This window comes from Neopsephotus bourkii, unplaced genomic scaffold, assembly GCF_033783945.1.
Source record: "Neopsephotus bourkii isolate Nb327-2 ecotype Australia unplaced genomic scaffold, CSIRO-AGI_Nbou_v1 NB_741, whole genome shotgun sequence".
NCBI classification, from domain to species: domain Eukaryota; kingdom Metazoa; phylum Chordata; class Aves; order Psittaciformes; family Psittacidae; genus Neopsephotus; species Neopsephotus bourkii.
In genome coordinates, this window is record NW_026901239.1 from 3,062,492 (window position 1) to 3,077,717 (window position 15,226).

General features: G+C 36.9%; 1 protein-coding gene across 3 annotated transcripts in view; it reads right to left on the reverse strand.

The window, feature by feature from the left end:
• The window catches only part of LOC133212881 (bifunctional heparan sulfate N-deacetylase/N-sulfotransferase 3), a 64,314-nt gene that overhangs the window by 14,879 nt on the left and 34,209 nt on the right, over positions 1–15,226 (reverse strand). For 2 of the 3 annotated variants that reach the window (XR_009725636.1, XM_061354713.1), the window contains exons 6-9: positions 14,915–15,043; positions 4,539–4,721; positions 2,334–2,430; positions 1,447–1,570 (exon numbers count right to left, since the gene is read on the reverse strand). Coding sequence is in view for 2 of the 3 variants with exons in the window: in XM_061354713.1 (XP_061210697.1) it covers positions 1,447–1,570; positions 2,334–2,430; positions 4,539–4,721; positions 14,915–15,043 (533 nt within the window). In the remaining variant the exon portion in view is untranslated. The remainder of the gene's footprint in view (positions 1–1,446; positions 1,571–2,333; positions 2,431–4,538; positions 4,722–14,914; positions 15,044–15,226) is intronic. The other variant, XM_061354714.1, reaches the window with a different exon arrangement.

A 15,226-nucleotide genomic window follows, 5' to 3' on the forward strand; every position in this document is an offset into this window, starting at 1 on the left:
TCTATGATTCTATGATCTTGTATCTAATTATCATTTGGTAAGCTCATTTCATGCCAGCATTAAAATATACTATCAGACTGAATGTCTGAGAGATTTGCCTGGCAGCCAGAATACAAATCTAAGCGTTAAGTAACTGCACCAATGGGTAGTTCTGAGTATCCAAGACTTAACTGTTAGAAGCTGGCAGAGGTGAGTGGGACACATAGTCCAGAGGTACAGATAGCCAAATGGGTGCTATAGAGTGCGAACCTGGACCATACAGGTTGACCACTGGGAGCTTTATGCACCAATGCTGTGTTAAGGTTAAGGTAATTTAGCAGAAGTCTAGCAGCTAAATTGTATCTACTCGTCAGGAAAGTGAATATGGCAGGAGGAATGAGAGAAGCAGCAAAGTGGTCTTCTAGCAACATGAAAACATGCATTTTGTGGAAGAATTGGCTCACTGTACTTAGGCTGTCTCCTTCAGTGTGTACCTGCTACGCGTTGCTTGCATGTCATCTTCACTGACTTGAAAATTTCAACAGGAGGAAGTCAGCTTTCTAATTTCCAGTCATTTAGATGGCATCTCTTTATTCATAGTAACTGGCTGACTCACCACTCTTTGCAGTAAGAATCTGCTGCAACAATTGTAACTGTAAAAACTAAGTGACTTAAAACCAAATTGGATCTGATGTATCTACAGTAAGACCATATAACAGTGTTCACCCTGTTAATTTCATGCATGAATACAAAGCCAAAGGCTATCTTCCCTTAAACTGGGGGGTGGGGGGTGGTGAGAAAGAAGACAAAACATCAGTTATCTTTTACTGGTGCTCCCCAACCGTTACAGCATGCTACTGCTTTTCATCTTGTAGTGCTTTAGACCGCAGCGCTTTCTGAAAGCAAGAGAAATCAAGAATGACCTTTTGGGTGTAGCTATGTCTGGTGATACCCTGGTAGTAATAGAACATGGCAGGAGTGATACGTATTCTTTTTTAGTACCACTTACTAAACCTGCAGAGACACTAACATTCTCCTTATTACCTGATCCTTGAAAAACATTTTGAAAGGCTTTCCCTGTCCCGCTTTTGCCTGATTTGAGGAAAAAAAAAAAAATCCACTTCCTGGTATTATCTTAAGAAATAAGATTTCCAACAGGAACATAATTTTGCATACATATATCCGAGTAACAACCATTACTTTCCCAAGTTCAACAGCACATGTAATGAGCAATATATATTACGTTACTGTTCTGCATATATTAATAAATGGATATTTACAAAAAAGCCTGACAAAATGACTGCATTTATGATACTCAGTAATAAAATTGATATTTAGCTGCATTTATCATTTTAGAAGGACACTGATGGTCTTTTATCTCACTCTCTATGTAAACCATTACTAACGCTAACATCTTTTCCGTATTTTTCACAATATATAAACTTTTATACTAATAACCCATCTTACCAATCAATCCCCCTGTGGTAGTTATTTCTATTAAAGAACTGTACCTCCTCAAAGGTATTTGGGCTGGGGGAGTTACTAATGATGGAAGGATGCATGATCAGGAACAAATACAAGGCTGTGGTACCTGCAAACAGGATACAAATCCAAGATTAAAGAAAAAATAAATTAACACATACATTTTTTTGGAGAGGTTTTACTCCTAGACGGAGTACCAGTGTTATTCTATTTCATTTCAGTGAGAGGATGCTGACCGATGTCACCTAAGAATCTGTGCTTTCTGTGCTTTTAAATTGAAGACATATAAAGAACTGCAGATAGTTAACACAGAAACAGGAGTGTCAATGCAGAAATCTGCTTTTCACATTTTTAATAACTGTGTTTTAAAAAACATTATTATTTTTTATAAGACTGTCACAAAAATAATTTAAAAATTTTGCAGTCAGTAGCTACTGGGGATTGCAAATCAAACTGCCCTTTGGGAACTTCTTGACTTGAAAAAATGCTATGAAATAACAAGTTTCTATAAACAAGACACTTGCGGGACAGATGGGAACTTGCAGTAAAGAATCTACAGTTTGAAAAATGGCTGTCCTTTTGTCCTTCCGCATCAACAAGATCTTGTCTATCTTGTTGATATCTTTATCAGTGTTACTCATTTTGACAAAAAGCCAAAAAAACATGACACCTGAACCTTGCATTTTCAATATATGTAATGTCTGTTATTGTAATTTACATTATTATGCTGTATTTGAATGATATCTGAAAAGTAAATTATGCTATTAGATGATCTAGATCTCTGCACAGTAGTCTCAGTAAAAAATAATTACTTCGTATAATTATTTGAACTTACACACAGTCTACCTTGTTGAAATACAATAAAATCTCACCAGTTTTCTGGGGTCCTACAACCAAGAATTTTGGTAATCGATCACAGGTTTTTTCTTTCGACCAGATATCTTTGTGCCGTTTGTCATCACAGGGATTCTAAAACAGAGAACAACAACTAAGAAATTCATTGGTAATCAGATTTTTTACTAATGTACTATTACTCTTACCTGAAAACATTATTTTCCCTTATGACAGAAACCCACGCTATGTATTAAATTATTTCAGTGATTCAGAAATGTATCTGCAGTGTAACAGAGCCAGAAACTGTATCTCTTAAGTGTTTGGTTGGGTTTTTTTAATGAGACAAGTAAGTTGAAGAAATGTAGTTTTCATTCTACATGTATATAGTTGTCCTGGCTATCCAATAGACCCTGCGACAAAATAATTTATCCTATGAAATGTCAGCATGTTCAGTGGAATTGTGACGAAGACAATCTGATCCCATACCTTAAGTTGTGGGAATAATTTCAAAATCAATTGTTCAATTACATACAAGATAGGAAGGCTTGAAATTGCCTTGAATAGTTATCTAGTAATTGGATTGAATAGTTATGTAGTAATTGAATTAAATAGTTATCTAGTTATTGGCTTGAACAGTTATCTAGTTACTGAAGTTTTCTTTTACATTACTGTAACAGCTACCATCCTATCCATGCTGTAGTTTTTAAACTGAAGGAATAAATGAATTATAATTTGTCTTCCCATTCACAAATACATATTCTGATCCTCCAATTCAAATCAGTACGTAACACTTGGTGTTATGTAACATTACATAATTTACATTATTTACATAATGTTTATGTAAATTTACTTAACGGAATCTTGGTTTGTTTTTTTTTCATTTGCTGCTTTACAACTGAAGCACTTTAAACTTGTTTTAGAAATGCTACTTGCTAACAGTTTTTGATACTGTTGTTTAGCAGTACTGCACTAAAATGAAATTAAAAAAAAGAAGTAACTGCATTCAGATTCACATGCATTATAGACAACCCCCACCACATTCAGTATGTAATAGTCACTGTTACTTACAAAATGCCTTTTCTAAGTAATACTAATTTTTCAAGTCACTTGGCTACAGCCTGATTTCCATTTTTAAAATTAATTCTCTCAACATTATGCAAAATTCTTGAATTTTTTCCTCCTAATTCAATGTTTTATTCAATAACAGCATGAATTTCAAGATGTATATGTAAGTTCAAATTTGCAGTCTCACACTCAGATTCTAAGCTGGCAATTCAGTCTGCAGCACTAGAAGACATTTGAGTAAGCAAGCTTAAATACATTTTTTATGTTTGATTTAGTAAAGTTTGCTCCTTAGAATATTTCTAGCAAATACCCTCAACAGGGTGGTATTTGGCATACATATTGTCACTGTAAGGACACATGTACCTACAGCACTTGGACGTTTCACTGAATTGGTTGAACCGTCACTGAGCATATGCAAAAAAGAACACAACAGGGTTCACCACTTGCTGCGGTCGTTTTCCGTTAGGGCCTATGCTCTTAGTGCTGGATGAGGGACTGAAGATGTACCAACTGCATGGTCAGTGCAGGCTTCAGCCTTAGTGAGTCTTCATATTCCTGATATTTTCAATTTACTCACTTCTGAGTGCAGGATAATCAAGCAGCAGAGCTGATAACATCAATGTATGATGTACTGGTAAACCTGTTTGGGCAGTTCTCAGCCTTTTGTGAATAACTTTGCTATTTATCTAATCATTTTTACTTGGCTAGTCAGTTTTAACATTAAGGTAGCCACGGTCTCAATGCCCTTCTCTCTTTTTGGATGCCCTCTTCTCCTCATACCCTTTGAGAAAAGCTGATTTCTGTAATGGCCAATTGCTAAAATACGCATATACATTTCTCTGTCAAATGCTTCACTCCTGTAAGCTCCAAAAGGAGAAAAGAAATAACACAGTATGTCTTTCCTGCACCTCCTGCATTTTTAAAAGTAACAAATAAAAAGAAAGATAGTTTTAATTACACAGCTTAATACATATTAATTTCACAACCTTTTATGGAGATTTAAATGATGGGAAACAATCAAGTACACTGAAACATCAGCGAGGTGCTTTATGGAACCAACTAGCAAATCTATTAAATACTACTACTTTACTTTACAAGAAACAGAAGCAAAGAACTTCACAAAAACCACCATCAAGACGATCTTTTTTTCCAATCTCTTCATCATCAAACCCGCCTACCTGCCAGAGAGGGTCCTTCTGCTCAGGGAATAGTTCAAAATACTTGTGAGCCAGCTGAACCGGAGGAAGAGTTTGCAGTTTCAGGTTTGTCCAGGTATGAACAAAATTGGCCAGGTTCACAAAGGTGTATAATCCCAGGCGGTCGTTTCCGTAATTGGACAAATGTGTCATGAAGATGCTGATCTTTAGAAACAAAGAGAGCAGACAATGATTCTTTGTATCACTAGATGGCAGTGTGACCACAGATAACATCAATTTAAATTGCCTTTTGTTCTTGGCGCTGCAAGACTGATAACATTCACATAGATCTTGCTGTCCTTGCTCTTTGTTGAATTACGTCCTCTTTCTCAAGTCCATGCAATCGACGAAGAAAACTGGGGGATAGGTACTATGAACTCTGTGTGAACTAGGATATACAATCCTACCCTGCGGTTATACAACATGTAAATAATGTTTATGTAAATTTACTTAATGGAAAATACAACAAAAACAATACTCACAGAATTAATTCAAGTGGAATATAAATGTGATATTAAAAATGTGAATTTTGGTTCTGTGGAAGAGTAAAGAGTCAGAGACCAAGAGGACAGCTGACCTCTATTGCTGTGATTTAAACCTCATAGCTCCAAAATTTTGCAGGACAAGTAGCACATCTCTTCTACAAAATTATTCTACAAGCACTGGGCATACAGTCATATATCATATGCAGAAACAAACAAATAAAATCTGAAACCTGAGTGCTTTCAATTAATAGTGCATAAAATACAGGATTATCAGTTGTAAGGCTACATATATCTGCTCTTTTGACACCTTACTGTGAAAGTGCTACTTGGATAAATCCTCCCCACTACATCCTTTGCTCCAACTGCACTCTCAGGCTCCCAACAAAAGCAATACCTGCTGTGAAGGTTTCTCACAGGAAGGGCATGTTTGGCTACACCTAATCATGCCAGTGAATGGAGCAGGAATCCATAGACTGCAAGGATGGTCCCTCAGTGACTGAGGAAGGGCTGGGCTGAAGACTGACACATCTGTTTTGCAAAGTGATCGATTTTCACCGTAGTACCTCACTGATGAAAGTCTGTTCTTACACTAAAATCTGCAAATGCTTTTCTTTAGCAGTGATTTTTTTTTTTTAATAGAGCTTTCCACAGTGATTGTTTTTTTAATAGAGCTCTCCAAGATAATTTTTTTAGACTAATTTTCATTAAAACATTAGAAATGTGACTCTTTTTATAAGTAAATCTGCTAATGGCATGAATAGGCAATTTTTATTTAAAGTAAAACTTTATGTAAGCCACTTTAAAAAGAAAAAGGCTTATCACGACCACAATTGTGAAATTTGTTCAAGAACTGAAGTTAATCTTTTGTAAAGGAATTCCAGCCTTCAATTTCAAAAAGGAAAAAGAAAATAAAACATTGAATCTGTAGCTGTATTATTTTGTTTCAGAATATTTAAAACACTGGCTTCCTTTGATATTAAATGTTCAAAACTACCAAACTTTTATTTTTTGAACACCTAACTCTACCACTACAGAGTACTGAGTGGGAATTCACAGCCTGTGAAAGGACACAGAAAATGTGTTTTATTAATAGTGTCATTTGGTGACTCCTCTTGGCTTATAAAGTAAGCTGAGGGCCTCAGTTTGTCTGACTCAAGTAAAATTGGAAGATACACACAGCTAAATTATTAGGATGCTATTGTTCTTTTCAAATAAGACTGAGTTAAAAATAACCCAAACCCCCCTCGTTAAGTAACCAGTAATAAACATTTTGCTAAATATATATAACCATTTCAAGTTTCCTTTGTCATTTTAGTTCTCAAAGCAGTAACAAACCAGCTATAGATCTACATTGTTTTCAATAAAGATACAATTAGAGGGTTTCAACAAAAAAAGGTTAACTTGTTTTCTTGACAGCCTCTTTCTTTCTTTCACATGGGCTGACCTCTTACATTTATAATCTAAGTTCACATCTTGGCAACTCCTTACCTGCCAACATTTACAGCACTGCCATGGGAGAAAAAGCAAAAGAACTTGGAAAGATTTCTAGTGCGGGGAACATAAGCAGTATTTTTTTCCCTGAGGAAAATATGACCATAATTTTAAGAATGTCAGAGTGGAGACTGAAAAATTGATTTGATATAGTGTCATGAATAATTTCCAGCATATGAAACTGTGTCAACGAAGGGGGGAAATATATCATAAACCATAGTTCCCATTTTAAAGCTGTTGGTTTCTTTGGTTGGTTTTTTAATGTAAAATTCTTGATTATTTACCAAATACTGGTAAATCTTGTAAAGAAGTCCATACTTAGTGTAACTATATGGCATCAAAAATATTACAGATCAGCTGAAACTATGTTCCAGAAAAATCTGAACAAAAGGTTTCCTCCCCTGTTGATACTGTACAAACAAATTCCTAGTAAAATCACTATCAGCACCTGTGTAAAATTAGTCAACTACAATCCTGTGATTTACAGAACAATGAAATATTGCTGATCCAGGGCCCAATTCACCTGAGCTTACCTGAGAAGAACTAAGTTTTGCCTCCAGCTGCAAAAGGTCTGTACAGGCTAAGCTAGCAGCCTGTGTAACTAACAGGAGCCTGATGCTGCAATGGTCTCATTCCCATTAGTCTGAGAAGGATCGTGAACCACTCTGCACACCAGGGATCCCTGTGAGAGGTGGCTTACAGTACACGAGGCCAACCTGCCAGGCACTCTCTCATACTCTAGGAGCATTCCTGCGAGTTTGTCAACAACAGCTATGCAGCCATGGCACTGGGAGAGATGTGCAAGCTGATCCTCTGGTTTCCCTGGCTACGAAGAGAAAATGATATCCAAGTGCCATTTTGAGGGACTTCACCTTGGCGCTGGCCCAGCTGCAAGGGATGGTGTGTTGCTACCCACTTCCCTGCTTTCCCACCAAGCTTGCAGAAGGATGGAAATGCATATCATTACCACTCCATTTGCAGGTGGGCAGTTTTATATCAACACAAAACATAATTACCGCTTTTTGTCTTCTGTACTGAGTTATGACACTTCGTTTTGCTCAATCATATCACATTGTTTCTTTCGAACAAGTTCTAACTAACGAACATGATTACTCTTTCTGTGTCAACTAACAGCACACTCTGCTATTAAATATTCTCTTAAAACCACTCTTGAACAGATATAGAAATAATTCTCTGTGGGCATCTCAGAAGACCAGATCTAGTAAATAACACTATTTGTTCAATAATCTTGCACCTCTGGGAAATGCTGTAAAATAGAAATAGAGCTTCATATATTTCTTCATTCCTTCTTCAAAAGGGAAGCAGCTGTGAATGGATTTATATTTACTCTAACAAGCATTTTAGCCTCCCTTTCAGTTAAAAAGAGCTTATTTGACTTCATTATTTCCATCCTTCTACCAAAATAATTTCCTTCAGGGCATCTCAGCATTTTCTTTATCTCAGTGAGAAAAGGATCACCCTTTTTAGTGGTTCCTCATAAACAAACTATCATCTTGGTTACACTTCAATGCACATTTTCCACAGGATTCAGTATCTTTCATGAGGGGACTGAAAAGAATGCACGCAATTTTTAAAATGATGATTTGGGACTAAGTCTGGCCTCTGGGCAGCAGCTCCTTTCTTGCTCCCACACATTTTCAGATCAGAAGAGTAAAAGCACTTTCCTGTACTCTGCCTTCACATGGAGTTTTACAGACAGCTGTACGACCTCCTCCTTTCAGCTTTCCCTCAGCATTTCCTTCCCCAGAATGAAAGGGTAGAGGCTATTTCTGTTTGCCCTCTTTCCCAAGCCCTGATTTTTTTTTTTTTTTTTTTTTTGCAATTCTGACTAGTACTGCAGAGGTGTAGGGAAATGAGTACAAGCACTCAGGAGAAACAGCCTTTACCTTTCTGAATGCTCATTCTATGCTGCGTATCTCCTTACTACAACAACCTTTCTCAATTAGAGGTAATAGCTTCTAGGTCAAGAAATTAGAGTTGAGACTGAAACTGAGTCACTGCTATTCAATCATGTGTATCAAGAAAAGATGAACCAGCATGATCTAACTTACATATCAGGAACAGAGAAAACAATAGATGATTGACAAACAAAAAGAAAAAATGCAACAAGTTGCCCAGCTTCTAGTGAGGGATGTTATTTTTACAGGCTCTATATCTTAAAACATATTGACCACTACAAAATCAAAACTACTATGATGCTGCACCTATTAAAATTACACAGTAAGGATGCTGCTAAGCATCTACAGTCTTGATAACTTCTTGTTGGTTTCCTGACAAAAACAGCCTGCTTCCCAAAGTAACGACATTACCCTTAATTCCCAAGTGTGAGAAGCCCCTCTTACCAGGTTTGTGCAAGGTTTGCGTTTCTGGTTTCTTCCCCCTCAAGTCAAGTGGTCTCTATTTTTTGGAAAGATAGGGATGAGAGAAACCATTCAAGGATAGTGGTAAATACTTTCCCCTCCTCCCCGCCCTTCTTCTTACCAAGTTCCCTGTGATGGTCTAGAAGGTCAAATTATAAAGCTTCTCTGTGTTGGGACAGGAGTGATTTATGGTAAGCTAGACTAACTGCTCTGATGGAAAATAACAGTGGGTATCTTTGTGCTGGGCAACCTGCAAGTATTCCCACTCCCTTCCATACGTCCTGATAAGCAAAATGTACCTGGCTTTGTATTTAAATTCCATTTTACACAAACATTTTGCAGATGAACAGATTGCACTTATGCCCCACTATTATTCTTCATATTCCTTTTCTCTTTATACCTCTTGAATGGCATTCTGCATCAGGAGGACTTTCTGATTTGGTTTCAGTTACAGTAATAATGCAGGAAAGAAGTGGTGATGTCTACGGAAGAGTGAAACAAATTAAGCACAAAAACCTCTAGAACAGTGACAAGCCTATAGAACAGTAGTCCACTAAGCCACTGGTCTCCAAACTTTTTTTAGGGGCACACACTTATCTGTAAAAATTATCTGAGCATGCATGCCCAAGGTATGTATATTTATCTATAAGCTATATACTTGTTTAACACTGAAGCTCCAACATGTATTATTCTCCCACTTTGGAGACCACTGCATTAAGCTGTTGGGTTTGGACTGTGATCCGAGAGCAGAGAGGACTCCCTTTTCAGAAGGCAGCTCTACGTTCTTTGGCAGGCATCAGGAAAGGCAAGGGAAGACTGAGACTTGAAATAACACTGATGCTGTTAAACAGATTTAGTATTATTTTGGCATTTTAAATCTGGAACTAGAAAAGTTGGTATAAGAAAAAAATGGTAATAAACACTTCTTGTGTACTGGGCACATCTTTCTGTTTTTAACTACATATGAATCTGTTGAAGGCAATTTAAATCAAATAAATTTATGTTATTAAACCAGTCATCAAGGTACTTTTGTCATGAGCACTGTGTCACCCTTCAATCTGTGCAACAACATTAAAAAAGCAATATTGAGGCCTCCCAACTCAACGAAGTTAAGCACAACACTTTAAAATGAAGTTAAATTATGACTGACAAATAATTAGGATGATCTAGGCACTAGAACCAGATGCATTATTAATTTAGTATATTGCTGATATTTCAGCTACTGAACAAATGTTTACAGGCCACAAGAGCACATCTAACTCTCAGAATGCCTATATTCCAGTTTATTTGGCATTGTGTACACTCTGCAGTTCTGATACTGTCTTCGTGTTACTCTGAACAGTTTTGTTTCAGGTATAGAGACTCGGTAACAGCTGGTTTTGCTCCATTACACTAACAAAGTGATAGAATAATGAATCAGATTGCAGTCTATGCTCTATCTACAGTTGGAAGTCTATCTATAGTTGAAAGATATTCCTTTTAGACCTTTATGTTTCCAGAAAAGCTGTGTTCAATTCCACCAGTGTGATTCCAGCTTGCAATCCCAGCTTGCAACTTGCCAGGCTGTCCTGCTGGCCTCACAGCTGACATGGATCTGCCCACTTGCAAAACAACAAGCCAACTAGATGAAGTTGATTTACATAGCAGTGTTTCCACTATAAATATAATTTCACTATATATATAGCCAGGGAAGATATAGAATAAGAAACAAAATTGCCTATTCAGTGCAGTTCTGAATTATTAATCTGACAGGAAACCCGAGTTTATTTGTAGCTGTTGCAAAAACTTTTTTGCCTTTCTCTGTAAATTATGCATTACCCGTTTTGGCAGTACTGTCCAAGAGACTTGCTTCACTAACAGCTGTAAATCACTTGTACAAGACTTTCCAGGGGAGAAGAATAATCATGGTATCTTAGAAAGGTAAAGTTTTCTTACTGCCCAGAGTTCCAATGCATTTATTGTACACTGTTACAAAGAATCGCATCTAATGAGACGGGTAATCCTGGCTGTTCCACAGCCTTTCCCTGCTGCCTGCTTATTTAGGATTTTTTTTTTTTGTATTTTGTCAATTCCACCCACAAAATAGCAGACTCTGAGTGATTTTTGTAGAACAGCTAGGAAGGCAAGGAATACTTGTATTTTGCAGTCAACAAAAATGCTAGGCAAAACAGAATTCCTCCCCTGCCCCAATACACAGCAACTCCCGAAACTATTGCTGGAATTCTCAAGAGTTCCCAAAATGGGCACAAGTGGACAAGGATGAGATGACAGGGGGTTGGAGCACCTCCCATATGAAGACAAGCTGAGAAAGTTGGGGCTGTTCAGCCTGGAGAAGAGAAGCTGCATGGAGACTTCATAGCAGCCTTCCAGTATCTGAAGAGGGCCTACAAGGATGCCAGAGAGGGACTCTTCATCAGGGACTGTAGCAATAGGACAAGGGGTAATGGGTTTAAACTTAAACAGGGGAAGTTCAGGTTAGATATATGGAAGAAGATCTTTACTGTGAGGGTGGTAAGGTACTGAAGCAGGTTGCTCCATCCCTGGCAGTGTGAAAGGCCAGGCTGGGCAGAGCCTTGGGCAGCATGGTCTACTGAAAGGTGCCCCTGCCCATGGCAGGGAGGGTGGAACTTGATGATCTTGGAATCCTTTCCAACCCTCACCATTCTATGATTCTATGCAACTGTCGCCTTTCTCACTCAGCCACCCATGAGGTGGACCAAGCCTGCTGATTTGAACTAGCACTGACTATTCATCTTGTTCAGGGTCACATAAAGATACAGTTAAGTCCTGCTGATGCTCACATAAATCCTCTAATTTTTAGTGCTAAAGGAAATAATTGCCCCCCCTTGCTGCAAATCAATTAGCTTAATAGCAGCTCTACTCACTGTAACTTGGGAGAGGTAAAAATTAGAGGAAAATACTACTTAGGACTAAATGCATACAAAGATTACAATTATTTTAAGATCAATCAGACGCAGGGCCTAAAACATTAACAGTCTTCCCTCTTGATAAGTACTGCTGTAATCATATGGAGAACACACAGCTGGCTACACATTAGTTTCATTGTTGGGCTATCAACCATTTGAAGGCTTTCACCAAACTTCTCTTCACAGGGCATTTTCCCTTTTCTTTAGATTTGTAGACATGTAGTAATTTGTAAAGAAGTGTGTGAATTGCAATTACTATATTCTGTTCTGTTTGTTTTTCTTGGGGGCAGAAAAAGTATAGAATGTTTTCATGAACTGTTTCTTTCCTTTATACATTGACCTTGTAAGATAGCAAAGCTCCTGATCTGTATCTTCAGTAGTTCAAAGCATATTTTAGGACTGGGCTATATGCGCTTTCTACAGAGTTAAACTGAGACAACTTAACTGGTGCTACTGGAAAAGAAGCAACATGCAACATTGTTTTAGACCACATCTCTCAAATTACATTCTTATATAAAGAAAAGTTTGGTATACTAAATTATTTGGATTTTAGAATCAAAATATACCTTCAATATCATAATTTAAAAACTAAATCACACAGATTAACAAATTGTAATAAACTTTAGGAATAAAATCTAAGAAACTGGTTGAAAGCAGATGAGATTTCATATTGTTGATCTGCTTCACTAATTCTATTATTGAAACTTTACACTTAGAAAAACAGCAAGTTTTCCACAGTAAAACAAAATAAAACTAGTAGACCTATCCTGTGTTTAGCTTGTTTATCTAGTGCAGCATGCTGCATACAGAAGCAGATGGCATCAGAGATATGTAAGAAAATAGTACAGGATACTCTACTGCTGGGAGAGGTGTAAAAAAATGCCCTTTGAAAGTCTTCCCTGTTTTCAAGGGTTAAATAAAGCATAAGCCTAGATGGAATCCCTCTCTTATCAACTACCACAGGCTAGAAAATCCAACCAAATTCAATTCTGTATTTCAAATTTTCATAAGTTCTTGGTGTCAAAAACATTACCTTGAAACAACATCTTGACATAATTCTCATTAAAATGCTCATCCTCATTTAACTGTCTATCCTCTGGTTTTCTGTTTTGAGACACCTAACCAAAATTTACTGTCTAGGTTCTTCATGCAATTTCAAAGCTGTTTCCATTTTTCATCTCTTTTCAAATACAATCAATCTTGATCATATTGATTTCTCTTCAAATTGGAGTCTTTCCAAGTCCTTCGTAGTCCTGTTCAGTCAACTGCTTTCAGTTTTGCATGTAAGATTGAGTCTATGGAGCATTCTAGATGAAATTGTACCATGGATTTCCACAACTTTATTATACAACTCTCTGCATTATTTGCAACTCTATTCCTTCCACAGTGTGTCAATGCCTTAAAGAATAAGGGACATCGATATACCTATGTATTATCCATTTTGGGAAACTAAATATCTATGAAGTTATAGTTGAGAATATTACTTAGCTGACATTGTAATCATTCCTAGGTAGTGTTTTGGGGATATCACAGTTCTCAGAATTAGGTGATCATACGCACAAATGCAAACGCACAAATCAAAGACTAATTGTAATATACAAAAATACATTACTGCACTCACATTCAGAAGTGTAAGGCAGGCATGATCAAACTTATTAACCAATAACTACGATTGTTTCACTGCTTATCTTGTCTTTCCCTCCACCACCCAATTCTTTCAATTTGAAAGTTTATGCCTTGACCAACCATACTAAATTTTGCTTTCTCGCTACTGTGTAAAATGGTAAAACACTTTTTGGCTAAGTTGTGGCTGTGTCTCAATATGGAATACAGTTGGAATTGACTCAAAATGTTACTCTGCGTCTTCCTCTAAAGTCTCATTAGTTAAGCTGCTAGTTAAAATCCATATATTGCCAAAACTGTTATGGTACCAATACCCTCCATTCAAGGAATTTTCCAGGTCTCCCCTCTGTTAACATTTTGTGCCTGAATTGGTATCTAGCACTGAAGTTCGGACTGGGACTACTGACATCCTCTAGAAGGCAGACAATATTTGCTGAGGCAGGAAATTTTATTTCCTAATTTTGCTATGTGAACACGAAAAAGGCAAAAAAACACAGTAACTGCTCTCAAAGAACCAAAACTATAGTCTGAAGAAGCTAATGCTGGAAAAACAGACCTGCACATAAAATGCTGAAGTAGTTGACAAAATTTTTTTCTCCTTTGCACTTCCATTAAATTATGAATGATTAAAAAAGGGCACAAAAATATTTAAGCTATTATTCCAAAGGATTTCAGTGGAAATATTTTTTGTTGCCTTTGGTATTCCTAGTGATTTGGAATCCTAGTGATTACATTTGTATAAAATGGGTAAATTTATTTATATGTTTCATTTGGACTTCAGATGAAAACATCCCCTAAAAGCCTGTCGTAAAAGACAGTTTTGATGCCATGGACCTAATCCCGTGCCATTTTGGAGTACTATACAGTTCTCTTCTATCAGTAATTCTATAGTTTCATATCCTCATTTGTTGTTTATTCTTCTATTAAAGACAAATGAAAGGTTAATTAGATATATTAACCATGTGGTCCATTTATTTGCATCCTTTTTTTGAAACTATTCTGAATCAGCCCTTGAAATTCTCAAAACAATTAACCACATCACTCCTTGCTTGCAACTTTCTCAAATGAATGTTCCCAACATTTCTGAGTATAAACCTGGCAGAAAAGGAGAACGAACTTCACCTGAGGTGCTCATCTCATAGTAATGTCAGTCCTTAACACCTGAATTCTTATCTCAGGGTTCTTATTTTATTCAAAAGTAGAGAGCAACATGAACGGCTGCTGCTACTACTGCATTACTGACAAAAAAGTCAAAAAAAGTAGAAATCAGCCTTGTATAACTGACAGAATATATATAAAATTAGACCTGGAGTTAATTAACTGAAAAAGCAGAAGAGCTCACTGCAACAAATCATCACTATTTGGGGGACCCAGTAGATTAGCCTTGAAGCATTCAGTAATTTCTCCTTTCATTATTATTAAAAAAACATTTTAAATTACACTGTACTTACTGGATTGAGAACCACTGTGAAGAACAACTCTCCTCCTTGAATACTTTTGTCTAGTTCCTTTGGGCCTCCAGGATACTCTTTATAGAAAATTGTGTGGGTGAATAAGCCACAGGTTTGCCTAGGAAGGACCTGAATTTATGGGGTGGGGGGGAGGGTGAGGATGGAGGGGTGGGGAGTCAAGGTGAAGTCATAAAACAAAAACATTTATACTTTTAATAAGATAATAAATGCCATGTAAGTAAGATATAACAAATTGTTCGTGATAACTGTTGGGTAGATTTGTCATCACAGCTTTGCCAGAAGTTGATCATG